Genomic DNA, 27,043 nt, shown 5'->3' on the forward strand with positions numbered 1-27,043 from the left:
TATGATAATCAAGGTGGGCCATTTCCAGCACAAATCCAGGTTTATCATACATATTGTAAGGAGAGTGATCACTTTAGATAAGCTATTACCAGCAGGAGAGTGGGGTGAGGGGAGGTATTTTTTTCATGCTTTGTGTGTATAAAAAGATCTTCTACACTTTCCACAGTATGCATCCAATGAAGTGAGCTGTAGCTCACGAAAGCTTATGCTCAAATACCTTGGTTAGTCTCTAAGGTGCCACAAGTACTCCTTTTCTTTTTGTGGTCACATGGGAAGACACAAGCCTTAGTAACTTGCAGAAAGCAGAACAAAGCGAGAGGACTTCTCCTGGTCAGTGTATGTATGTGGGCTTTTCTCAAAGTTTCCTTCTTGTTTAAATAGTTTTTATAATATGCTTATTTGTCCAATAACATAACATTTGCATCACGTTCAAAAGACAAAGGACACACACAAACAGGACATCAACCTTTCAGCTTAAAAAAATATCTGGCATAAATGCAGTACAGGATGATGACATTTCCTTAACTTAACAATGTTATTTCATTAATGATACTCAATATAATTAAGGTACACAGGTGTTGTACTGGTGTCTGTTGGCTCATGAAATTAGATACTTTAACTATGGACCAGAACAAAGTGCATCAACAATTGTACATTACTTCTGGAAGTCCTCAGAAGTTTGATGGAGGCCAATTAGAGGCCAATGACCATTATGCATTGCTACTAATCTTCGTAGCTGATATTGTGAGAAATTACAGTGAGTGACCTTTATTAGCACTCATTCATATGTGAGAGAGCCTTAATACATGCTGAATTTCAAGTACACTTTTATTTCACCTCTTATGCAGTGTCACAATACAGCTAATTCACAAAAAAAATTACATTGGATGCATTTTTCTGTGCACCTTGTGTGCATTGTGTATTGTTTACATGAATCTATTTTTCACTTTTGTTGTTCTATTTTCCAGCTTCTCTGTATTCCTTGCAATAACATGCATTGGCAACAGGTCTTGTCAGTCTTTCTCCTTATCCTAGCTGTGCTTGTCTTTGTTGATACAGTATTGCAGATTTACTGTAGTTCCTTCTCTTCCAGTTTGTCATCCACTTCAACAAGCAGTTTGGAAAGAAGCCCTTTTGGTGTGAAACAAATAGATCAAAGAGCTTTGATTCCTGCATTTGTCATTGGTGATCATCTTTAGCCTTCTGACCTTACTATACTTTATTTTAACCTTTTAAGAAGGTTTACTGATGTGCCATTTTTTTTAGTTTAAGCCTACAAATAACTGCCTATTATATTGGAGCTAATATCTGGTGCAGAGTAATGCAGCACATGTGAGCTGAGGACTATACTGTGAGTGATTACAAGCCAGTTTATTAATGCTCAGGAAACATAAGTTAATGTTGGTTTTCTCTGAAAAAATGCATAATTGAAAGATCTTGCAATGTAAAAGACAGAAATATCAAACTTAGAAAGCTGCCAATTAAGGAAAGTATGACTTTAAGGAAGATGTGGTGATTCTGGTTTTCTGGTCTTGTTTTAATAAAATGGTCCACAGAATCAGCAAATGAGAACTTCTTTGGATAATAACCTAGCTGGTTATGTGCCTTGTCTATTCGGAATGTGTGAGTCACGGCAATGTTCTGCACCTATGAGGCAAAAGAACCAACAGTCAAAGAGCTGCATACATTCCAAATCTTGAACAAAACTCTGTTATTTGAATGGTAGCACAACAGAATATGAAAGAAAAGCAAATTCTTAAATTAAAAATAACTTTGGGCCAAACTGTACGCTCCCATGGACATACCTTACATTTGCCTTCAAATTGTCCTCGCAAATGGAGGGTCTTGGGAGTCTACAGAGAAGGCAGAGGCTGCTATCTTCCAGCCTTTTGGACATCTATACAGGGTTCTCAGACCCGCTCCAGCAGCATCTCTTGCTGGAGCTGCTATGCTGTTGGGCAGGCACCCTACATCCATCCATCTATTGTACTTCAATGGCCCCACATTACCATAATATCTGAGTGCTCACAATTTTTAGAATATTTACCTGAGGGGAGTACAGAGAACTGAGGAAAGACTAATGACCAGATTTTTAAAGGTGTTTAGGCACCTAAAGATGCAGATAGTCACCTACTGGGATTTTCAGAAGTGCCTTGGCACCTGGATGCTTTTGAAAATTCCAGTAGATGCCTATCTGAATCTTTAGGTGCCTAAATAGCTTCAAAATCTGACCCTAAACTGGCTTGCTCAAAGTCACACAGGAAGTCTGTGGAAGAGCATGGAAATGAACATGTATCTCCCAAGTCCTGGGCAAGTGCTCTGTCCACTGAGCCATCCTTCCTTGTGACTGTGTCACTCCCATCTTTTGAAGAGGTGTAAGGGGGCAGTTGCTGAGAAACTGAAAATGTAAGCAGCATTATGGTAGGCTTGGGATGCCCTAATGGAGATCTCTTGCCTCTGAAGGGAAGTGGGTCCTCCCACTCTTGGTCCGCACTCCAGGTCCAAACCATGCAGTCCCAACCTTGTACTTAATCCATTGAGAAGATGGATTGGAAGACAATGATGGCATGGGGGTGGTGCTTTTTGGCACCACACATCTCCCTAAGTCAGATCAGAAGACCTTCCTCTTGCAGAAATAGTGAAGATGATCTTCCCTATAGCAATTTTTAGCTACTGACACAAAGTGAAATAATTACTTGTCATTTACCAAGAGATTATTGAGATTTGTTTCTTTTTTGTTGCAAATTATTTAGCAATGTTTAAGTACTGGTGCAGACTAAAACCATTGCTTCTTATCTGCTTGTGTTTTCTAAAAATAAATTTAATCATTAAATTTTCTTGGGAATTATTAAATAACAACATAAATAATACAAGTATGTTTAAATGGACAGAAATTATATAACAAATATACCCTATGGCCCAAATTGTGGCTGGCATTTATTTTTGCTATGAAAACTGCAAGTTAAAGATGGAGCACGGATGGGGAGTTTTATTCTTTGACTTGTGTGAATTCTTTGTGAGCTCACGGCAACATTGTGCCTCCAGTATTAATATAACATGCTTTCTGAACATTTTAATTAGATATTTTATAAAGGTACATATTTTACCTCATTTCTGGTCAGCAAAGGTGTAAATTCAATAACTGGTTTCAATGCCAAGTGCAGATATTCCATTGCTGTGGCTGTGAAACAGAAAGTTAATACTTGAGAGATAAGAATAGTAAACCACTAAGCTATTGTAATTCTAGTATAACTGTTCATGTTAAAGAAAATGTAAATTGCTAAAGAATTGTGGACAAAATTGCTTCAGTAAGATTGGTTGGATTTGTACCATAAAGTAGGGGCCTACTTGGGCTACTTGTATGAATAAAGGGTTTGCATGATTGGATGTAGGTCTGGTAGACTAATTAAATAACTACAAGATTTTGGGAAACATAGTGATAACAAGCCATTGTAGGTTGGATTCTGCATTTGTTTCACACCCAAGATTCTCATAGATGTCAGAGGGAGTTTGGGATGCACAAGATGCAGAATTCAGCATTGGAAGGAAAACATCTAGGGCTGTCAAGCAATTAAAAAATTAATTGTGATTAATCACACAATTAAAAATTAATTGCAATTAATCATGCTGTTAAACAATAATATAATACAATTTATATACCTAATTTTGGATGTGTTTTACATTTTCAAATATATTGATTTCAGTGACAACACAGAATACAAAGTGTACAGTGCTCACTTTATATTTATTTTTTATTATAAATATTTGCACTGTAAAAATAAAAGAAATAGTATTTTTCAATTCAGTTAATACAAGTACTGTAGAGCAATCTCTTTATCATGAAAGTTGAACTTACAAATGTAGAATTATGTACAAAAAATAACTGCATTCAAAAATAAAACAATGTAAAAGTTTAGAGCCTACAAGTCTACTCAGTCCTACTTCTTGTTCAGCCAATCGCTCAAACAAGTTTGTTTACATTTGCAGGAGATAATGCTGCCTGCTTCTTATTTACATAGTCACCTGAAAGTGAGAATAGGTGTTCACATAGCACTGTTGTAGCCTGCATTGCAAGGTATTTACGTGCCAACTATGCTAAACATTTGTATGTCCCTTCATGCTTCAACCACCATTCCAGGGGACAAGCGTCCATGCTGATAATGATCCAAAGCAGTGCAGACCAACACATGTTCATTTTCATCATCTGAGTCAGATGTCACCAGCAGAAGGTTGATTTTCTTTTTTGGTGGTTTGGCTTCTGCAGTTTCTGCATCAGAGTGTTGCTCTTTTAAGACTTTTGAAAGCATGCTCCACACCTCGTCCTTCTCAGATTTTGGAAGGCAGTTCAGATTCTTAAATCTTGGGTCGAGTACTGTAGGTATCTTTAGAAATCTCACATTGGTACCTGCTTTGCGTTTTGTCAAATCTGCAGCTAAAGTGTTCTTAAAACAAACAGCATGCTGCGTCATCATCCAAGATTGCTACCATATGAAATATATGGCAGAATGCGGGTAAAACACAGAGCAGGAGACATACAATTCTCTCCAAAGGAATTCAGTCACAAATTTAATTAACGCATTATTTTTGTAAATGAGCATCATCAGCATGGAAGCATGTCCTCTGGAATGGTGGCCAAAGTATGAAGGGGCATACGAATAGTTAGCATATCTGGCACATAAATACTTTGCAAGGCCAGCTACAAAAGTGCCATGCGAACGTCTGTTCTCACTTTCAGGTGACATTGTAAATAAGAAATGGGTACCATTATCTCCTATAAATGTAAACAAACTTGTTTCTCTTAGCGATTGGCTGTACAAGAAGTAGGACTGAGTGGACTTTTAGGCTCTAAAGTTTTACTTTGTTTTGTTTTTGAGTGCAGTTATGTAACAAAAAAATCTGCATTTGTAAGTTCTGCTTTCATGATAAAGAGATTGCACTATGATATTTGTATGAGGTGAATTGAAAAATACTATTTCTTTTATTATTTTTACAGTGCAAATATTTGAAATAAAAATAATATAAAGTGAGCACTGTACACTTTGTATTCTGTGTTGTAATTTAAAGCAATATGTTTGAAAATGTTGAATAACATCCAAAATATTTAATAAATTTCAATCAGTATTCTATTGTTTAACAGTGCGACTAAAACTGTGATTAATCGTGATGAATTTTTTTAATCACGATTAATTTTTTTGAGTTAATTGCGTGAGTTGACTCTGATTAATCAACAGCCCTAAAAACATCAGTTTCAGAATATGCGAGTCCAAAGTTTTTTACCTGTAATTTTTTACATTCATATTGTGAACTTCACCTCTATTCAGGGAGCCTGCACAGGGCTCATAGAACCCTTAATTCCCACTTAAGCCATATTGAGATTTTAGGTGAGAGTTAAATGATGGATAAATCTTGTGTTGGCTCTTTTCATACAGGTGAATTTCACCAGTATGTGTCAGATAAACCAAATTGTCACAAAGCTAGTGAACTTTTGGAATTGCACAATTTAAAACTGTTTAATCTTGCTTTTTACAAAAGTGTCATGGAAACAAAAACTCAGAGACAAAGTAAAAAAGCATAATAAACCAGTGCATGGCATTCAGATACTTTGGATATGGGGGCAGGATCGACAGACAGATAAATAAAAATATTTTACCTGCTATGTAAACGAAGCAAGTAGGAATACGTATCCATGGTGGACTGCAACCTAATTTTTCAAACTGAAAGGGATTAAAAATAGTGAATAACAAAAAAGAAACTAATACACGTACGGATATCAGTGCAGAAAGTGAATATGGAAATATTTATAGATAAAGTATAAACCTGGATGTTCTTTTTCAATCAGTTCACTGTTGTTAATTATTTTACCATTTTTCTTCTCAAAAAGACTCCAAACATAATTACATAAGAAATGTGGGAAATTACATTTATCTGAAATAGCAGCGTATGTGAGAAAATGCATTTTGTGTTCTTTGATCCTAATCCCACAGTCATGATGCACTGATCTCTCATTTTACAGTGTTAAAATGTTATGGTTTTTAGCAAATCATTAACAGTAAAGTGATTAATGGAAAAATTATTTGTATTACAGAATAACAGCCTGAGCCTACATTCTTTGTGAACCCCAAACTTCCACTGGTGTCCTTAGGAAGGAAGGAGCAGGCACTAATCTGATAAAATATACCAACAAGGTAGCTTTCGCTTATGCCAGTACACATTGTCCTGGCTTCAATTAGTTATTAAGGCTAACATTTGGAAAGGTGCTCTTGAATCTGAGATGAGCATGCAAAATCCCCAACATGTACACAAAAGTTGAACCTGTGTACATACAAAGGAATATATGCATGCAATTCCCTGATTTATGCATCCGTATTTGCATGTACAGTTTTCAAAATGTGGGCCTACAGTTTTTCTACATTCACAGAATCACAGAATATCAGGGTTGGAAGGGACCTCAGGAGGTCATCTAGTCCAACCCCCTGCTCAAAGCAGGACCAATCCCCAATTTTTGCCCCAGATCCCTAAAAGGCCCCCTCAAGGATTGAACTCACAACCCTGGGTTTAGCAGGCCAATGCTCAAACCACTGAGCTATCCCTCCCCATTGTATTGTATTTGAAATAAATATATGTATTGTACATACTAGTGGAGTTATCCATTCAAAAAGGTTGACATTCTTGCCATCATTTATGTAGTATGCCTGACCACTCTGTTAAAGAGATAGAGAAAAGACAGGTTAGTAACATGATACTGTGCGTGGAGTGACATTTTTTCATTCTCTCTTTAAATATCTGTACTGATTTTATAACTAATATAAAAACATAAATAAAAGTATATACAGATCAACAGGTTACCCAAATTCTGTTTCAATTAACTATTCTGTATACAGTACAAACTGATTGCCATAACAATGATTGTTTTATTTTGGTTAATAACACCAGCTTCACTGTAAACTTGCTTATTACAAGTTTATTGCTGTTAAAATGCTATTTTACTGTGATTCCCAAACACAATGAAATTGATTCTAAATTGACACTTTAATAACGTGTGCCTTCTTGGAACACACAGGAAATATTAGGGTTATATTCTGCTCTTAATTACACTGGTGAGATCCCATTGAAGGCCAAGTGACCCGTACTTGTGGAAGTAAAGTTTGGCCTATTACCTTTTTCCTGTTAACAACTTCACATATAAAATCCATAACATTAATATATGCGTTGATAGTCTTACCAATGTACTTTTATTTTTTAATTATTTTAAACAGGGTAAACATTTGTGCTAACAAGGAAGAAAAGACATGCAACAATATTTTTTTTAAATATATGCACTTGTATTGAGTGTGCAGAGCTGGTAGTTTGCATGTGCAAATATATAGGCAAGAGCCGGCAGCAGCACATATAGTTAAGGTTTTCTAAGACTTTCTTTCCATAATTAAACACATAGGTCCTGCCTCTGCAAACTGATCTGCACGGATTGTGATATTAGCTGAGAGTGCTAGTTTCACAACAACCATTGGCAGCTACCTGGGGAGGAAGGGACTGTCTCAAACCACCTTCCCCACCCTCAATCCCACTCCTATAATGGCCTCTGTGTATAGTGAGGAGCGGGGTAAAACAGCCCCAACTCCATTCTCTAATTGTGTATTACTCCTTTGCTCCTGTTGGAGAAATAACAATGAAGATAATTTGGGGAGAGTATTTTCCTACTGGTGGACTGAGTCTTTCACGATGTAGTGTACTCAATGTTCTCTAGTGCCACCAAAGTAGCTGGTACTTCATGGCAATAGAGCTGGGCAACGGCCATGCACAGGATGACCATGATGTGAGCGTTAGGAGCTAGTGCCATGGTTCTGTTCTGATTATAACTATTTTCATTTTAAACTTGTATCAAACTAGATAGGGTAGGGGTGGGCAAACTTTTTGTCCCGAGGGCCACATCAGGGTGGCAAAACGGTATGGAGGGCCGGGTAGGAAAGGCTGTGCCTCAACAAACAGCCTGGCCCCTGCCCCATCCACCCCCTCCCACTTCCTGCCCCCTGACTGCCCCCCTCAGAACCCCTGACCCATCCACCCCCCACACTCCTTGTCCCCTGACTGCCCCCTCCTGGGACCCCCATCCCTAACTGCCCCCCAGGACCCCACCCCCTATCCGACCCCCCCCGTTCCCTGGACCCCACCCCCTATCCAACCCCCCCTGCTCCCTGTCTTGCCACTCCGCTCTCCAAACCTCCGCCCCATCCAACAGCCCCCTGTCCCCTGACTGCTCCCCAGGCCCTCCTGCCCCTTATCCAACCCTCCCTCCCCCCGCGCCCTTACCATGCTGCTCAGAGTGGCAGGACAGGCCTATTGGAAAGCCTGGGAGGTGGGTGGGCGAAAGCTGCGCTGCCCGCACGGTGGCGTAACTGCAGGGGACAGGGGACAGCAGGGGAGGGGATGGGGGCGAGACTCAGGGGCCGGGCAGGAGGGGCTGTAGTTTGCCCACTTCTGCGATAGGGTGTTGCAGTTTTTTTTCTTTTTACTTACAGCTATATAGTTCCTCTCAGAGGTAAGAGCCACGGCAGCCAGGATATGAGCTTTTACAAGATTCTGTACATGAACCCAGTTCATTTTGGCAGAAGGGTCCCCAAACTTGAAACGAAACAGCCCCTTCTGAATATTAACCTGAAAAAACATACAAACAGGAAATACCTGCAGGATGTGGCTTAATTTTGCACATAAAAGGATTACATCAAACAGAGCCCAGTCCTTCTCCCACTGAAGTCAATGGGAATTTTACCACCGACTTCCATGCCTCCAGGATTAGACCCTTAATCAAAAATGAAAAATGTTGCTATTTACTGAGGGGATGTATGACTCAATTACTGTGCTTGAGACTTCTAGTCTAGATTGTCTTTTTGTCATTTATTAGAACAGAAATCGAATCAAATACTGTTTGATTTTAAAGATTTTAAAAATAGATCTGGATAATTTAATAACATGTTAATAAACAAAACTAAAAGTAATCAAATATCATGCTCCAGAAAGTAAGCCAATCACTTAAAACAGTCAGGAGGGAACATCCTCATCCCCACCTACAATGTTAAACAATTTGCTAGGTATATTATTGTGAGAAAGAGGGGTAACTTTCTTCAGAAGCATTAATAGCCTCTAGGAAAGTTATTGGACTAGGATTAGTAGTCTGAATGAAAATGGGAAATTATAGAATCATAGAAGTGTAAGACTGAAAGGAACCTCGAAAGGGCATCGAGTCCAGTCCCCTGTATTCAAGGCAGGACTAAGTATTATCTAGGCAATCCCTGATAGGTGTTTGTCTAACCTGCTCTTAAAAATTTCCAATGACAGAGATTCCACAACCTCCTGAGGTAATTTATTCCAGTGCTTAACCACCCTGACAGGAAATTTTCCCTAAAGTCCAACCTAAACCTCTATTGCTGCAATTTAAGCCCACTACTTCTTGTCCTATTCTCAGGTTAATGAGAACAATTTTTCTCCCTCATCCTTGTAACAACCTATCATGTACTTGAAAACTGTTATCATGTCCCCTTCAGCCTTCTCTTCTCCAGACTAAACAAACACAGTTTTTTCAATCTTTTCTCATAGGTCAGGTTTTCTAGACCTTTAATAATTTTTGTTGCTGTCCTCTGGACTTTCTCCAATTTGTCCACATCTTTCCTGAAATGTGGCACCTAGAACCGGACACAGCACTCCAGCCGAGGGTTTATCAGAGCGGACTAGAGCAGAAGAATTATTTCTTATATTTATGCTAATGAAACTCATGTCTAGAAGATACTACTGTGTTTCTATTATTTGTCTTTTGTTAAGGAACATCACCAGTTTAGGGCCAATTACTGCTCTCTGATTCTCCAGTTGAAGTTATTGGTATTGGGACATTTGTGAATGTATTTTAGCACAGTGTTATAGGTACATAATCCTATCTCATTGTGTTGCAAGAACTCATTTTGATGCAAGTATTGTATCTTGTTCTGAAGGATGTCGCTTTTTTAAGACCCAAATGGATCTTCTTTTATACAAACCTACTGCTATCTCACTTTAATTATTGTGAATTATTTATATTGTAAATGCTAAATCATTCAATTGACTCTACTGAGAATTATATAGGCTAAAGAAATTAACCCCACATTATTTAAAGTGTTCTCTGCTCTCTTGTGGCCTTGTGCCACATTAAAGTGAGGAAAGGTCATATGTATTTCATGCTGCACATTTGACAGTATGTCTTCTATTATTTTCTGTAGGTTTCAGGTGTGTGCGTGCTATATGTAGGAAAGGGGCCACTTGCATAGTAGCTGTTACATGAATCCATAAATGGTCTCACATCAGCGCATTATTTAAACATATGGTATTTTCTCTAGCATTCTTATATAAATTACATATGGTTTTGTTCCATGTACATCCAAAAGGAACATCAGATTTGCCACCTGCTTTACTCTCCTAAGTGAAATACTAGAAAATAAGTTTCTTCTGCTAAAGTTCTGTTTTTTTTAAATTGGCTTCATGCATATCTATAAGTATTCCCCTGGACAGTACAACTGAAATCCCTTAAACTACAAATGGAAAACAGCTGGTGACAGGCCTGATATTTGAGGAGGCATTCAGTGACACTCCCCATGCCCACATGCCCTTGACAGTTCCTTTATGTCAGTCCCCAGGTTCCTTTTAAGTCCTGGAACTGCTAGCAGCCTTCCATTGCACCCTATGATCCTTGGCCCCCTGCTGCTCTGCTATACACAAAGTGGCACAAAGGGAGAAGGAGTGGGGGAGTGAGGGAGCTTGTGGGTCAATGAAAGTAAGGAGATTTAGGATTCAGCAAGAGGACGGGGAAAGGAGGTTTAAGAGTCAGTGAAGGGAGACTAAAGAGGAGCTTGGGAGCAGTGGGACATGGAGAGGAGAGTGAGAGGGTTTAGACGGCAGTGAAGAGTTTTAGGAAGGAAGAGTGAGGATGTCTGGGGGAGTAAGAAGTTTGATAACAATGAGAAGTGGAAGTAGGTGGGGATTGTGAGAGAAGACAGAAAGGGGATTTAGGGAATAATGAGGGGAACAGGATATGCAACAGAGTGAAGGGAAGGAGTATCTGAGGAAGTTTGGGAATAATGTTTGGGAATGAGGGGATTTTGTAGCAGTGAAGGAAAGGAGGAGTAAATATTTTTGGGTGCAGATGGAAGGGAAGTGAGGTGATTTGGGAAATAGTGAAAGGCAGGAAGGATGCGCTTGTGGCTAATACACTGGAGTGGGACTAAGGAGATCTGGGGTTTATTCCCTTTGTGTCCTAGGGCAAGTAACTTATATCTCTCTGTGCCTTAATTTCCCATATGCAAAATGTGAACAAATACTTCTTTACCTCATAGGATTTTGTGGCAATAAATCCAGAAGTATTTGGGAGGCACTAAGATACTCTGGGGCCAAATAAGTACTAATATATGTAGTAAATAGACAGCAGATTGAGGGGAAAGAGTGAGGAGGTCTTCGGAGCAGCGGAGGGGGTCTTGGGGGAACTGAAGAGGAGGTTTTGCAGAAATGAGTCGGAGTTGGGAAAGTGTTTTGGGGCAGTGACAGGGAAAGGAGTGTAAGGCACGTTAAGGACAAATGAGGGGAGAGTGTGAGGAGATGTGGGAAGCAGTGAGGAGGTTTGCAGATCAGTGAAGAGGATTGAGGATTGTGAGGAGAGAATTTCCAGAAATGAAAGATGGGAGAAGATTGAAAGAGAGAGAGAGAAATTTGGGGTACTTTTAAGACCTACAGACAGGGTGGGCTGGTTGGAGAACGTGAGGAAGGACAGAGTTGGGGGACAAGCAGAGAGAGAATGAGGGGTTTTGGAGGTAGTTAGGGGGAAAGTGTGGAAGTTTGGGATCACTGAGGAGAGAGTGAAGGCGTTTTAGGCAGAAGGAAGAATTGGAGGGAAGGATTGGAGAAGAATACAGAAAAGAAAAATGAGGAAAGGGAAAGGTGGGAAAGGGAAGGGATAAGTGAACTTGGAGGAAGGAGGGAAACAGAGGAGTCAGCTGAAAGGAAAAATGGTGAAAAATAAGAAACATATGAAAGAATCAGAAAAGTCTTGAAGACAAAGGAGAGCTGCAGGAAAAGCTGTAGATAAAATAAACTGAAAATTTATGAATGAAGGAAAACAGAGGTTGAAAAAGACATAAAAGAAAAAAATACATATACACCAAGACACACTACAGAGAAAATGGGAAAAAAGGAAGAACAAAATGAAGAAGCCATAGTAAGTTTATATATATATATAATTATATAATATTATATATAAAATTTAATTAGAAAATGTTGTAATTAAATAAATTATATACATTACCCCATTCCATCATTTATGTCAAATATGTGGCATATACAAATAGTATATAATAGGATGGTGTCACAAAAATGTTTTATTACCATAATTTTGGGATGGTTATATTACTCATGAGTAATCAATCCACAAGTGATTTATGTAGATCACCTCACATGAGTATCGATAAAACTATTTTACTACAACACACCAGCATGTGTATTTTATATGCCACGTATTTTACAGAAAAATTACTTTATGGATATCTTGTACATTTTATTGGAATGATTTGTTTTATCTCTCCTTCTCTGAAGTCAAGTTCCTTAGTTAGCATGAGACCAGCTGTACAGGAATAACTTTTTCACCCCAGTCGCTTGTCTCCCCATGTCACGGTTGAGGCAGAATGGAAAGGCAGCATGGGGAAGATTGCATTGCCCATGTTTACTAGTCCTGTGGCCAAACACTTGACTTCCTTTTCTAAATCTATCGATCATGCATCATGCCTGAACCCTGCATTTTAGCAAAACCCTCCCCTGCTCCTATGAAAAATACAGATGTTATTTATTCAGAGCCCTACATAACTTTAAAGAGTAATCTGTCCTCAAAACAAGTGACTTGTAATCATGCACACTCTGTCTTCTTAACACTACACTAAGCCAACCACCTAAAATAAAGCAAGAAAAAAAAAAAAGGAAACCTGGGCACCTCTCCTTGTCCTTTCGCAACCTACTGAATTAGAAAGTATTTCAAAATCCTTTGCCTGCCTCATTGGATAATGAAAGTCATTAATGGTTGATGCTGGAAATAAGATATTTTGCTGTATTATCTTTTATTAATATTTTAAAAACTTTTGAGTATAAGTTGCACAGTGAAGTCTGAAATATCATATATGGATCTGAATCCATACAGTACAAGCGCTAAACTATTTCAAATTAGTGCTGAGTTTACATTTGCTTGTGATGAAGAATGACTTTATTGTCTATTTTTGTATCTACTGTATATTCTTTAAAGATATATTTTCTCTTTAAAGCATGTGCTATTTTATTAATTGTAATGTCTTGAAAAACTAAGAGCAAATTGTAGCTGTTACCAAACAACTAGCCAATTAATCTATGACATTAATTATAACAAATGCTATTGTATATTAATGAAAATTTATACTGATAAAATAAAATAAATACTGCTACTCGTGGCAGATGTCTTTGCTCTCCTGGTCCGTAGATGCCTGGTGAACGAAGAACACATGTACGGAGCTTATCACCTCCTAGGATATATGATAAAATGTGATTCTCAAATGACTTGCATATCACTACATTACAGGTACTTTTCTTAGGCTATGAATACCCATATGTATATAAAATGAGGGCCGAAAGCTTTAGCCACTCAATGTGCAGAACTTGCTTTGAAGTAAATGATTTTCATCTTCCTTTAAAAAAGGAAATTAAATTAGTACTTATGAAAGGTGCTGGCTTGATAGCCCCCCCCAAGTTTATTTCTTTATCCACAAAACATGCACAACACAGACAGTAGCAATATAAAAATTCACCAAACTGCCTTGCCAATGTGCTTCAAACTCTGATTTGGAGGGATCCCCTCTAGCAGTTATTGGATATTTCAATCCCTTGTCCATACAGTCTTTGATCTCTGCATTAAGATAGCCAAAAAGAATGCCAATTGTGACAATATTTTTTGTGATGTGAACTAGTATCAAATAAAAATTGGAATAAATTCACCAAACTAATTTTACATAGACTATGAACCGTGGTCAGGAAACATTGGCTTTCAGGCACTGGAGATATGAGCTGGATTTGAACCATTAATTTATAGATGAAAGGCTTTGAATACTTGGCCCAATCCTGCTTCCATTGAAGTTGATGGAAAAACTATCATTGACTTTAATAGGAGCGAGATTGGGCCCATCTCCCTATTTTCCCACGGTACATTGGTGATCTAGTTCATCATATCAGAATAATTAAATTCTTAATACACAATCACAAGACTTTGATGAAGTGCAGTACCTAATCTTGATATAGCATTAAATCCAAGTTTCATGTTTGAAATGTTTTACTGTATTTAAAAGTGACTGAACCATCTTAGGTTATATCTACAACTGCACTTTTGTCGTTAAAACTTTTGTCGCTCAGAGGTGTGAAAAAAACACACCCCTGAAAGACAAAAGTTTTAACGATGAAAAGTGCCGGTGTGGACAGTGCTTCATCAGTGGGAGAGGCTCTCCCGTCAGTGAAGCTACTGTCTCTTGTTGGGGGTGGTTTTATTTTGTCACTGGGAGAGCTTTCTCCCAGCAAGAGCGAGGCTATACTGCTTACCTTACGATGGCACGGCTGAAGTGGCAAAGCTGCATCGTTGTAAGGTGCACAGTGTAGGTATTGCCCATATCTCCTAAATAGCTATACAATACATACAACACAGAATAAGTTTTAGAGAGACAAGGTGGGTGAGGTAGTATCTTTTACTGGACCAACAGAAGGTTGCTTTCTTATTAAAGACAATGATCCCATATAAAACAGAAATTGGTCCAGTAAAAGATATTACCTCACCCACCTTGTCTCTCTAATAGCCTGGGACCAACATGGCTACAATAACACTGCATAGAGTAAGTTTTGTGATTTATTTCTCATACAGGTGTGAAATTATAGGCTAATCTTAAGAATATGAATTATTATTGTAAAGAGCTACCAATGAAAGATGAAAGAAACAAGACATAACACATAAAATAACTTCTTTTATATGTGAAATCGTCCTCCTGGGATGAAATTAACATTCATAGCATTATATTAGCCACTTGCAGTACTTTGCAAGTATCAGGTGAAAGAAGTCCTTTCTGGAAATTGTCCACAGCCCAGTTTAACTCAGTGTCACCTGGTCACATGGTATCATGTTGCAGTTTACGTTGATTTGTATTGAACTGGCAGTTATAGTATCTCACAGGTGAGCTCAAGTGTTCAAGTGTATAACTGACTCCCTCAACATGGAAAACTCTGGGAAGCCCTAATAAATAATTCCAGGCTAAAGTATGAAATGCCTTCTGAAAAGTTTAATTTAGAACTGTAGGAAACTAATGTTTTAATCAGCATTCATATTTACTTATGTTATACAGCACTTTCAATATGATTAATTTAAACAAGGTTTATTTTTTAACTCTTCTATCCCTTTAAAGAAATACATAAACTTCAATGCTGGCATTCAAAAGTAAGTTTTGTATTATATATGTTGTAGAAGTTGTAAATGTAAAATTATTTTTAGGGAAAATGTTTTAATTTTCTGGTATTGTGCTTTCTAGTATCTAAGAACATAAAACATAAGAACGGCCATACAGGGTCAGACCAAAAGTACAGTATCCTGTCTTCTGATAGCAGCCAATGCCACATGTCCCAGAGGGAACAAACAGAACAGGAAATCATCAAGTCATCCACCACCTGTTATCCATTCCTAGCCTCTGCCAAACAGAGGCTAGGGACATCATCCCTGCCCATCCTGACTAATAGCCATTGATGGACCTATCCTCCATGAATTTATCTAGTTCTTTTTCGAACCCTGTCTACTATCCTGGTCTTCACAACATCCTCTGGCAAAGAGTTCCACAGGTTGACTGTACATTGTGTGAAGAAATACTTCCTTTTGTTTGTTTTAAATCTGCTGCCTATTAATTTCATTTGGTGACTCCTAGTTCTTGTGTTATGAGAAGGAGTAAATAACACTTCCTTATTAACTTTCTTCACACCAGTCATGATTTTATAGACCTCTATCATATCCCCCCTTAGTGGTCTCTTTTCCAAACTGAAAAGTCCCAATCTTATTAATGTCTCCTTATATGGAAGCTGTTCCATACCCCTCATCATTTTTGTTGCCCTTTTCCAAACCTTTTCCAATTCCAACATATCTTTTTTCAGATGAGGTGACACATCTGCACTCAGTATTCAAGATGTATGCGTACCATAGATTTATATAGCGTAATATGGTATTTTCTGTCTTATGATCTATTCCTTTCTTAATGATTCCCAACATTTTGTTAGCTTTTTTGACTGCTGCTGCACATTGAGTGGATATTTTCAGGGAACTATCCACAATGATCTTGTCAGCTTGAGGAAAACACATATATATACATGTCAGTTAGATATGACATCAGGAGAAATAATAAATCCCATTATGTTGTTAATGGCTGAAGTGAATTACTGTTAATTGAAAAGTACCTGCTACTGGAGTTCCATTAGCTGCTAGTACCATTTGATCAGCAATTGATTTGGTCTTGGAATAATAGTCAATATGCTAAAAAGAAAGAACAAATATTATGGTTTTGTTTAATTACATCAATATACTCTGTAAATGACAAAAATAAACTTCTGTCAAACTGGTTTCTTGTCATCAGCTCTGTAACAGCCTCTCAAAATTAAGAAGTTGTGGGGGTACTAATTTTGGGTAAAATGCCTACATTATTGTTTTGTAAGTGAGGCAGACAGGTTTGCCAAAACGAATCTGGATTTCCAGTTGACTGTGGTCCATTTGAAGAAATATTTTAAATCTTATAACAATGTAAAATATTTTTATAACAGTGTTACTCAGATTTTAATTGCTTAATATTTTTAAATTTGAATGTGTTTCTGTAGTAGTAGAAAAAACACTCAAATATTTATGCTTTTTATTGTATGAGTTAATGATTAGGTGAGAATTCTTGTGTTTGCTTTTCTTGTAGTGTGAACTTTTTACTTCCCCCACCCAGTTATTCAGAATAACATTATTTAAAACTATTTTGTCTGCCTATCTATAATGTATGAATCATAGTTGTAGCTAGGCACTGCATTATAGCAACAGAAGTATTTTAATGGAAAGAGAAGATAGAAAAAATAAAAATTTACATGAACTGACAATGTTCGCTTTCTTATTAAAGACAATGATCCCATAATAAAAAGTGCATTTTTTCCATTTCAGCATTGAGTTTGAAAACAGATAATAATATTTGACCAGAGAGAAAACAGATAACAGGTATATAAATAAAAATAATGAATATAAAGACTCAGATAGACCCTAATCCATACCAGGGGATCTTTATTTCCTTGTTGAGCTGTATTAACTACAATGGGACTCTTCATGAGCATAAGGACCCTAATGGATTCCTTTCCACAGTCAGGACCTTGATGGCCGGAAAAGTATATACTAACAGTTACTTAAAATAATTATGTATTGTGTCTAAAATGGTGTCTATATACAATTTTAAAAAACTGAAGATTTTTCTTTTTTCTTATACTTTTGCGTCCATTGTTGTTCAGAAATAACAGAGCAGAGCAATAAAATAGGGAAAACATGGAACAAATAGTATAGGCAAAATACCTTTTCTAGTGGAAAATATGGCACAGTTTCCTCATCGCCATCTTCAATGGGATTCCCTCCAAACACCACATTCACTGTACTAGTATATATCAGTCTGGGGATGTTCTGTTGTTTGCAGACTGCAGTGATATGCAAAATAAATTATTTCAATAGAGATTGGAATAAAAAAATAACCTAGAACATAAGAATGGCCATATTGGGTCAGGCCAAAGGTGCATGTAGCCCAGTATCCTGTCTTCAGATATTGGCCAATGCCAGGTGCTTCAGAGGGAATGAACAGAACCGGTAACCTACACAAACAGGAAATGAGCCTGTTCTAAAACAACAGTTACATATATTATAAGAGTAATCTTTCCATTTTAGGATTGTTTGGGAATTTATAATAATATCTTACATTTATATAACTCTATGCATCTCAAATGATCCCAAGTTCTTTATAATTTGGCATCACATTCTGACTGAGTATCCTGTAGTTGAACATTATGGTTTTGTAGAGGGCTAGAACTCTTCAGTTAGGAGAGGGGATTGGGCCCCAGTCAACAATGGTAGAAGCCTCAGAACTACTCTAATGGCAGCCCACTGTATATTCACAAGCTAGTAGGATGATAGCAGGAAGAACTGCTCTTAAAATTATGAAAATAGTTAATTCCTTCCAAGTAAATGAATTCTAATTCTTGTGTCAGGCTAAACATGCTAATGAAATACTACAGCCAGGTTGCAATCAAGGGGTAGAACTGTTCCTCTTTGTTTCTGGCTTTCCTACAAACCTGTGGAGACACAATGTTCCGTAAGTCCTCCATGGCTGGAGAGGGTGTTGAGGAGCAGAGTTTAGGGATCCAGGGGCATGATTTCCATATTTGAGCAGATATGCCCTTGACCGTGGCCCCAAATACTAACCTCCACTCAGCTCTTGAGAAGAATAATCTGAGGGGAGAGGAACAAGCTGTACAAGGGTTCACAGGCAGGCAGAATATGGGTGCAAACTGGTCATGTTTTTGCAGCTTAAATGTCATTATATTTTGGGAATAAAGAAGAGAGATACAGAAGCTGAGCCACAATGTATGCAATACAATTTGAAAAGCCATATCTGGAAATGAGAGAATCCGAAAATTGTTTATCATAATTTTCCTGAGATTGTTGGTAAAAGACTAAAATTTAAGAAAAACAAACATGAGTTTGGGTAAGGCGTTTGCAGGTACAAAGTAAAATAAAAGGGAAGATTTCCCTTATGTGGATGTCTGTAGTCATAATCGGGTAAAGTGATAATAAAAGTAATCCTGGCACACACAGAGCACCTTCTATGTGATAATATAAATGGCTTTTTCATACATTAAATAATTGTTTTAAATCTCACAACACCCATATGAAGGAGAGAGGTATTATTATACCCATTTTACTGATAAGAAGTAGAGAGATTAATAGTGTCATCCTGATGTGAGGGGATGCTGGTGGCTTTGTGCAGAGGGTGCAAGAGGTGGGGAATGGGCATCTCTGAAATGGTCCCAGCTTTGCCCAAGTGAGGGGGTTTGGGATGATCTAGGGTTGGGGCTAGTGATCATGTTTAGTGTTGTGCATATGTAAGAAATTGCAGAGTAATTATGTTTGTGAGAAAAAGAAAAGATAAAGTAACTAGAAAGCTGGGAAAGAGCAGTTTGAACAGACACTAAACCTGTTCTGATGGGAGAGGAAAGTTAACGTGGAAATGAGAGACTAATACATATGTATAAAAAAAGATAACAAAAAGTTATAAATAAGTTTACGTAAAAAGGGAGGTTGAAGCTGTGTTCTCTGGTGCTGGAGGCAACTGTGATGACATCACCCTAATGAGCTACCTACTTGTGAGTAATTGACCATTACTTGCTGTGGGTTTTTCCTTAATAAAAATTTGTTAGATCCATCTGCTGAGTAAATGAATCTCAGTCCAACAGTACATGGATCCTCTGTTAATTTAATTCTGTGAAAGAGGTTTGCATGACAACATGGCAAGGGAAACATAGGGTCCAGTGGCCCCTATGGAGCAGCCTACTCTGAAGCTTGGGTGGGAAGAATATAGATTCCTCCTGCTTGCCCCGGCACAGTTCTCCAGCACCCTGTGTGGCTGTTTGGCTTTAGTGTCTTGGCCAAGTTTACACAGAAAGTCTTGAGCAGAGTCAGATACAGAACCCAGATGTGCTGTCTTAGTACTGTGTAAAACAAACAACATTTTCCATATAAAATATATACTAAGAAATAGTTTAACTATGCCAAATAGCTTTTACTAAATGGTATATTAGCTTGCCATACCAATACACAAAGAGACATCTAGATACATACCTTCAATTATGAGTTTTGTCCCACCAACATTTATAGATTCAATCTTTTCTTTTTGTAGCTAGAAAAAGAGAGATTGTACAGTATCTGAATAATCTCACACTTTACATTCAGTCCTAGAGCAGGTCAGGGATTTTCAGGGCAACATTTTTTCTTTTTTTGCAAAAAATGTCAATTTTTAAAACAAAAATTGTTTCTGGGAATTGGTTTGCATCCTGTTTTGATGTTTTTGAAAGAAAACACTTTGCTTTTTCTGTTCAAAATGACTTTTCATTTAAAAATGTAACAATGTATCCTAAAACAAGCATACAGAAAGGAGGATTTTAAATATACATGTTACAATAGCAATTCAATGGTCAGTCCTCTGTATTCAGAGGTATCTATTCAGTGAATTTGTGCTGTACAGTGACATAATAATTAAACTCTAATGTCTAGCAAAGATGATTATGTTGCTGTTTTAACTAAAGCGTGGGGAGTATTTTATTTTGGGTTTTTAACATTATTATTTTAGCCCTCAATTTCTTTCTAAGGATCATACATCAGGGACAAGTTTTCTTAGCTTTGACAACATTCTACCTACTAATTGTGGACAATTGAGCATTTCAATACAGCAGCTAATTCAGGTTTCAGTCTTCCCAGTCAACTTAGCAGTATATTATTTCTGGTTTTTAATAGGTATATTTGTATTTATAAATGTAAGTTCAGAGATTGTGGGGAAGACTTAACTATGGTTATGATATGCACTCAATGAGATTTGGCCATAAATAGTTAAGCCTCACAACAAAATTGTGAGGTAGGTAAGTATCATTATCCCTCTTGAAGTGACTTGCCCAAAGTCACACCTTGAGCCAGTGGCAATGCTGTGAACCCTACTCTCCTGTCTCCCAATGCAGTGCTAACCCCTAAATAGCACTTCACTGTCACTTCCTAGCTGAAAGTCCTTGGTTGCTCCCAGGTTGTTTTTGGAGCCTCAGATAGTGAAGTCACTTCCCCATCTCCAGTAGAAAGAACGCTAAAAGAACAGTTTTCACTATAACTAGAGCTGCAGTTTGTACACAGCAACACACTGAATCAACTTGAGACTTTCATTCTACAACACTTTCGTATAAGCAGGATTTCAGTATACCTGAGTTTGTGTTCTCTAGTCTTCCCTTTCTGGGAAAGACTGTGAACACCAGAAGGCTGTGGCATTACAACTCTGGTGCCATCTAGAGTCATTAGACTGCTATAGGCACCCACAGGGCCCCACAGCACGCCCCTACTCTACTTGCGCTACATTGATGACATCTTCATCATCTGGACCCACGGAAAAGAAGCCCTTGAGGAATTCCACCATGATTTCAACAATTTCCATCCCACCATCAACCTCAGCCTGGATCAGTCCACACAAGAGATCCACTTCCTGGACACTACCATGCTAATAAGCGATGGTCACATAAACACCACCCTATACCGGAAACCTACTGACCACTATTCCTACCTACACGCCTCCAGCTTTCACTCCGACCACACCACAAGATCCATGGTCTACAGCCAAGCTCTGCGATACAACCGCATTTGCTCCAAACCCTCAGACAGAGACAAACACCTACAAGATCTCTATCAAGCATTCTTACAACTACAATACCCACCTGCTGAAGTGAAGAAACAGATTGACAGAGCCAGAAGAGTACCCAGAAGTCACCTACTACAGGAAAGGCTCAACAAAGAAAGTAACAGAATGCCACTAGCCGACACCTTTAGCCCCCAACTAAAACCTCTCCAGCGCATCATCAAGGATCTACAACCTATCCTGAAGGACAATCCCTCACTCTGACAGCTCTTGGGAGACAGGCCAGTCCTCGCTTACAGACAGCCCCCGAACCTGAAGCAAATACTTACCAGCAACCACACACCACACAACAAAAACACTAACCCAGGAACCTATCCTTGCAACAAAGCCTGTTGCCAGCTCTGTCCACATATCTATTCAAGGGACATCATCATAGGACCTAATCACATCAGCAACACTATCAGAGGCTTGTTCACCTGCACATCTACCAATGTGATATATGCCATTATGTGCCAGCAATGCCCCTCTGCCATATACATTGGCCAAACCAGACAGTCTCTACGTAAAAGAATAAATGGACACAAATCAGACGTCAAGAATTATAACATTCAAAAACCAGTCGGAGAACACTTCTACCTCCCTGGACACTCAATTACAGACCTAAAAGTCACAATTATTCAACAAAAAAACTTCAAACACAGACTCCAATGAGAAACTGCAGAACTGGAATTAATTTGCAAACTGGACACCATTAACTTAGGCTTGAATAAAGACTGGGAGTGGATGAGTCATTTCACAAACTAAAAACGATTTCCCCATGCTAATTTTTCCCCTACTGTTACTCACACCTTTTTATCAACTGTTTGAAACGGGCCATCCTGATTATCACTACAAAATTTTTTTTTCTTCTGCTGATAATAGCCCACCTCAATCGATTAGTCTTGTTAGAATTGGTATGGCAATCCCCATTTTTTCATGTTCTCTCTATATGTATATCTTCCTACTGTAGTTTCCACTGCATGCATCTGATGAAGTGGGCTTTAGCCCATGAAAGCTTATGCTCAAATAAATTTGTTATTCTCTAAGGTGCCACAAGTACTCCTCGTTCTTTTTGCTGACACAGACTAACACGGCTACCACTCTGAAACCTAGATTTCTTTGATTCCCTTCAATCATTTAGCTTGAATGCCTCTGGGTGGCACTGGTCATGTAGGTTGATTATCTCTTAGGGAATGGAAAACAATCAGAGGTCCATTCTTTTAGCTTTGACAATAGCCTTTTATACTGTTAAACATGAAGTTTTGTTAACTCATTTTAAGACATTAACTGGGAAGGACAGTAGTGTTCCTAACTGGATTAATTCCAACCTGTCTGGAAGGTTGCAAAGGGAAGTATTGTACAATTTATGCTAATTATGTGGGGTTCTTCAAAGCTCAATTTTATTAGTCTTTGTTTTCAGTGTATATAAGAAAGAGTGTGTGTGTGTGTGTGTGTGTGTGTGTGATCGGGGGGGGCGGAAATCACAATGCAGTTTGAGTTGCAGTGTTAACAGTTTGCAGATAACACTGCTCTGTGTCTTGTTTTCATCAGTATTGGACTTGGGGTGGTAATTATGATTTCCCAGTAGCTGCCGGAGGCTGGGATATGGACGAGAATAAGCTGGATAAATTCAATCTTGATAAGATGGAACTGATAATAGTGATTTGGTTGAAGGATTTTGAGGTTATCACAGGGCTGATTCCTGCCCCCTTTATTGAGGAGATTTCTTCAATTTTTGTTCAAGATTTGCAAAGCAGAGGTGCCCTCAGATTCCTGTTTGCTCTTTGGAACTCCGGAGACCAGGAGCACCTACTCCCATCTGCACTCAACTGGGTGTTTGTGACCTTTTTTAGGACCTTGATACAGTGATTTACAGTCATCAGATTGAATTACTACAGTGCACTCTACAATGAGCCTGTCCTTGAAGACTATTCAGAAGTTACAGCTAAGGCAGAATGTGAATGCCCACCTGTGAGTTGGTATTAGCAAATGGGACTTATTACATCTGTTATTTAACAGATTCCTGAGCTTCCTAATCACTACACCGTAAACAATTCAAAGCTTTGGTTTAGATCAATACAGTTCCATATTTTTGGGCTTAGGCTATCTCTCTTTGTGTTATCTACCATGACAGTTAGGATCAGCTGAGACATGCTTTAAATAGGATGGAGCTTGTGGGAGGTTATTCTTGGGGGAGGTGCTTGAATCTGGAATTTGTAGCCTCAGCAAGCCTGAGAGAATCTGAGTCTTTTGGTGTTTTGGGGACAATACAAGGACCTTCTCTTCACTCAGGCATCTGCCTGATGTGGTAGGTAGACAAGGTATGAATAGTGTGGAATAAAAAAGGAGTAAGAAGGAGTGGGAGGTAGATTGTTTATCTGTGGAGATTATTATTTTTCTAGCATGATAGAAGATGATTTATTTGTATCGATATAAGTTTTAGTAATATCAGGTTTGTGTCCTGAGATCTACAGAAGGGAGCATTTTATAAGTTTAAAAAATAATTCCAATAATCAGTAAATTTACTCTTTAAATGTATATTGGTGGAACTATTTTTCTGATGCAGATGGTATTGAATATATATAATTATTTGCATTGATATTTGATTCTTACTTGTATTTGGGTAAACTAAAATATAATTTGTTTCTTGATCTTGTACAGCAGAGGTGCAGATTGTTGCATAGGTAAATGCAAGGTTAAATGTAATGCACAGAACAGGGAGTACAGAGCCATCCAATCCCAAATAAATGTCAAGTTACTCTGCCAATATTTGCAGTAGAACCAAACTGGGGAGTGTGATGCTAAGCACTTAATTTCCATGCTGAGGATCACATATAAGCCATATCTCTTCAGAAATGCTTGTTCTCTCCCCACCCTCCATGTTTTTTAACCTGTGCTCTTGATAGTAAGGAAGAAGATATGCAGAAGCCTTGACTCTATCACTTATTGTGGACAGCTAATCCTAGTGCTTAACTTACTTGTACCCATGCACAGCGACAGTTCTCTCTTGTGGTAGGGCACAATTAAGTGTGTACTCTGGGCTGTGTACCATATAAGGATTTGCAGGATCAAGGCATCAGAGTAGTTTACAGACCACTGGTTATTAGTACAGGGTGGGGAAAGGTGTGGAATTGATTATTATAAGAGAAGGCAACAGTAGGAAATTACACTCAAATGTTTACTCAGTTTTTCATTGAAAGTTATCAATCTAGATGAAGCATGCAAAGAAGTTTTGAAGTCTTACGCTTTTGAGCAACACAGGATTAATGCCATTTTATACAATGGATTAAATCTCTTTTTATCACCCACAGCTCAAATTTTCATCACTCGAAGTTAGAAAAGTTATATGTGTTAACTATCATGGTAAATAAAACTTTAAGTGATTGACAGAGGCTGGATAAGGTCACTGATATGATAATCTATTAATAAATAACTGGCAATTTACAAAAAGACAAACATTTAAAGAAATACTCTTTAAATAGCTCTTTAAAACTATGATGTTCTATTCATTGTGTTCTTGAGCCTGTGCTCAGCAGGCAGTGAGAGAGGTGGTTGTGCTTCAGCTCAAGTTTGTATGAAAGCTACAGATGGACATGAGTATGTTTAAGCATGAAACAATCCTCTGCACTGAGCAGACGTTAATGTAAGCACCTTGCACACAGGATAAGACAAGAGGTGTGTTTTGGGGGTGGTGAATTGGTGTATCTGAGAAGAAGATGGACTTAAGTAAAAAGACTGGTTATTGAGTGACCTGAGTGCTGGGATAGGAATTTGCTCTTTTCATCGGAGTGCTCAGAAATCTGAAATATAGTGCTAAGATAACCACCAGTCTCACACGCTAACTTAACGTTGATTCTAAAAGGATTCAGACAGAAAGACACACGAGATAATTGTACTCACTTGCTCTAGTCCTGACATTCCATATGCAGCTGCATGAAACACACAGTCAGCCCCTTCACAAACTGCAAATAGGACATCATAATCCCTCACATCAGCCTGCAATATATATGGAAAGATATTTTGAATTTGATCACAAAACTACAGTTTAGAGTTTACCATGAAGCTGTTAGCACCCATAAAATGCATGCATGAAATTGTGCATACACTTGTTGTGATAAATAAAGGGGGAGGGGATAACTCCCTTTGTTGGACACCCAGCCAGCCAGTTAGCTGTAAAATCCCTCTTGGTAGCTGACAAAAGCATCAGGGGTTAGCACAGAGGAGATCCACAATCCAAAATAAAAAATAAACCTGATAGCGTCTAACTAAACATTCCCTATTGAAATTATTTCTTCTAGGTATGGAAGATACTTTTTCATACCTGGTTCAAACCTTACACAGCATTCCTGCTTATAGCATTGCTGCTCTGTGTCCCTGCATCCCAGAGAACAACAGACAAAGGGAACGTTTCTTTTCCCATTTTAAAAAGTTCTAACGTTCCCATTGTCTCTTTTTGTCAAGTGCCCACTTTTTTTTCTTTACCTGGGGGACTTTTTAACCCTTTACAGGTAAAGCAAGTAAAGAACAGCTATCAAGAGGTATTTTACAGCTAACTGGATGGCTGGGTGTCCTTCAAAGGGAGCTACCTACCCACCCCCCTTTATTTATCACACTTGTGGAAGCCAGGGGCTGAAAATCAGGCCCATTTTAATACTTTGTAATGATATTATAACAACTTTCTTCCCAGGAGAGCAATACACTTCACAAAAATTAATTCCTTTAGCTTTAGAACACCCCTGTGAAATAGGGAAATATTATCATACAGATTTTACAGACTTTTAAATCAAGGCACAGATAGGTAAAGTACTTGCTCAAAGTCACAAGGAGAATTATTTGCAGAGTCAGGAATAGAACTCAGAAATTCCTTGTTCTAGGCACCAGACTTCATTGCTTTCTCACTATAAGAAATATAGTTCACATATATTTTACAGTCTATTGTTTAAAGTGCTATGGAAGTTGGGGAGGAGTCTGACTTTTAAAAAGGTATTTGACATTATTTATGATTGTTCTGGGTTCTGTGAAACCTGTGCTGCTGAGACACTACATAAAAATCAAATAGATTAACTTAATTTGATTGTTGTGAACATGTATTTTTATCCTACCTGGATAAACACTACTCCATTAGGAATTTCCCAGATGGGCTCTTGTGTATCTAACAAAACAACCGAGGCTCCTAATTTGGCAAGAGCACACCCCAGATTATATCCAAAATAGCCTCCACCTCCTGTCACCACTGTGTTCATGCTTCTTTTACTCAGTGCTCCAGCATGTCTGTTCAGATTACAGTCAGATGTTTGGCTCCAGGGGGGCACTACCCCATTAGATATATGTTTTGGGTCACATCTACAACATGAGATACGATTTTCTATCACCAGACACACAAAACATTTTTTTTCCCATGTTGAAAATTGCTCCATGATGCTCTGGGGTGCAGATAATTCCACTAAGTTTCATGTTAAAAAGCTCCATTCAAGGCTGTACTGTTTTTCTTTATCTTAACCTGTTTA

General features: G+C 38.2%; 1 protein-coding gene across 1 annotated transcript; it reads right to left on the minus strand.

Annotated features, from left to right (window-relative positions):
• Positions 1 to 1,395: 1,395 nt before the first annotated feature.
• On the minus strand, positions 1,396 to 26,990 carry LOC311526872 (putative short-chain dehydrogenase/reductase family 42E member 2; the record flags this gene model as incomplete). The annotated part of the gene is given in 12 exon segments (XM_084640341.1): positions 1,396 to 1,647; positions 3,108 to 3,181; positions 5,651 to 5,714; positions 6,636 to 6,701; positions 8,515 to 8,652; positions 13,471 to 13,553; positions 16,501 to 16,576; positions 17,636 to 17,754; positions 19,949 to 20,006; positions 25,437 to 25,532; positions 26,639 to 26,891; positions 26,893 to 26,990. Coding segments are annotated over 12 exon segments (1,377 nt in total).
• Positions 26,991 to 27,043: the final 53 nt, after the last annotated feature.

This window comes from Lepidochelys olivacea (genome assembly GCF_965140295.1).
Source record: "Lepidochelys olivacea isolate rLepOli2 genome assembly, chromosome: 10".
NCBI lineage: Eukaryota > Metazoa > Chordata > Testudines > Cheloniidae > Lepidochelys > Lepidochelys olivacea.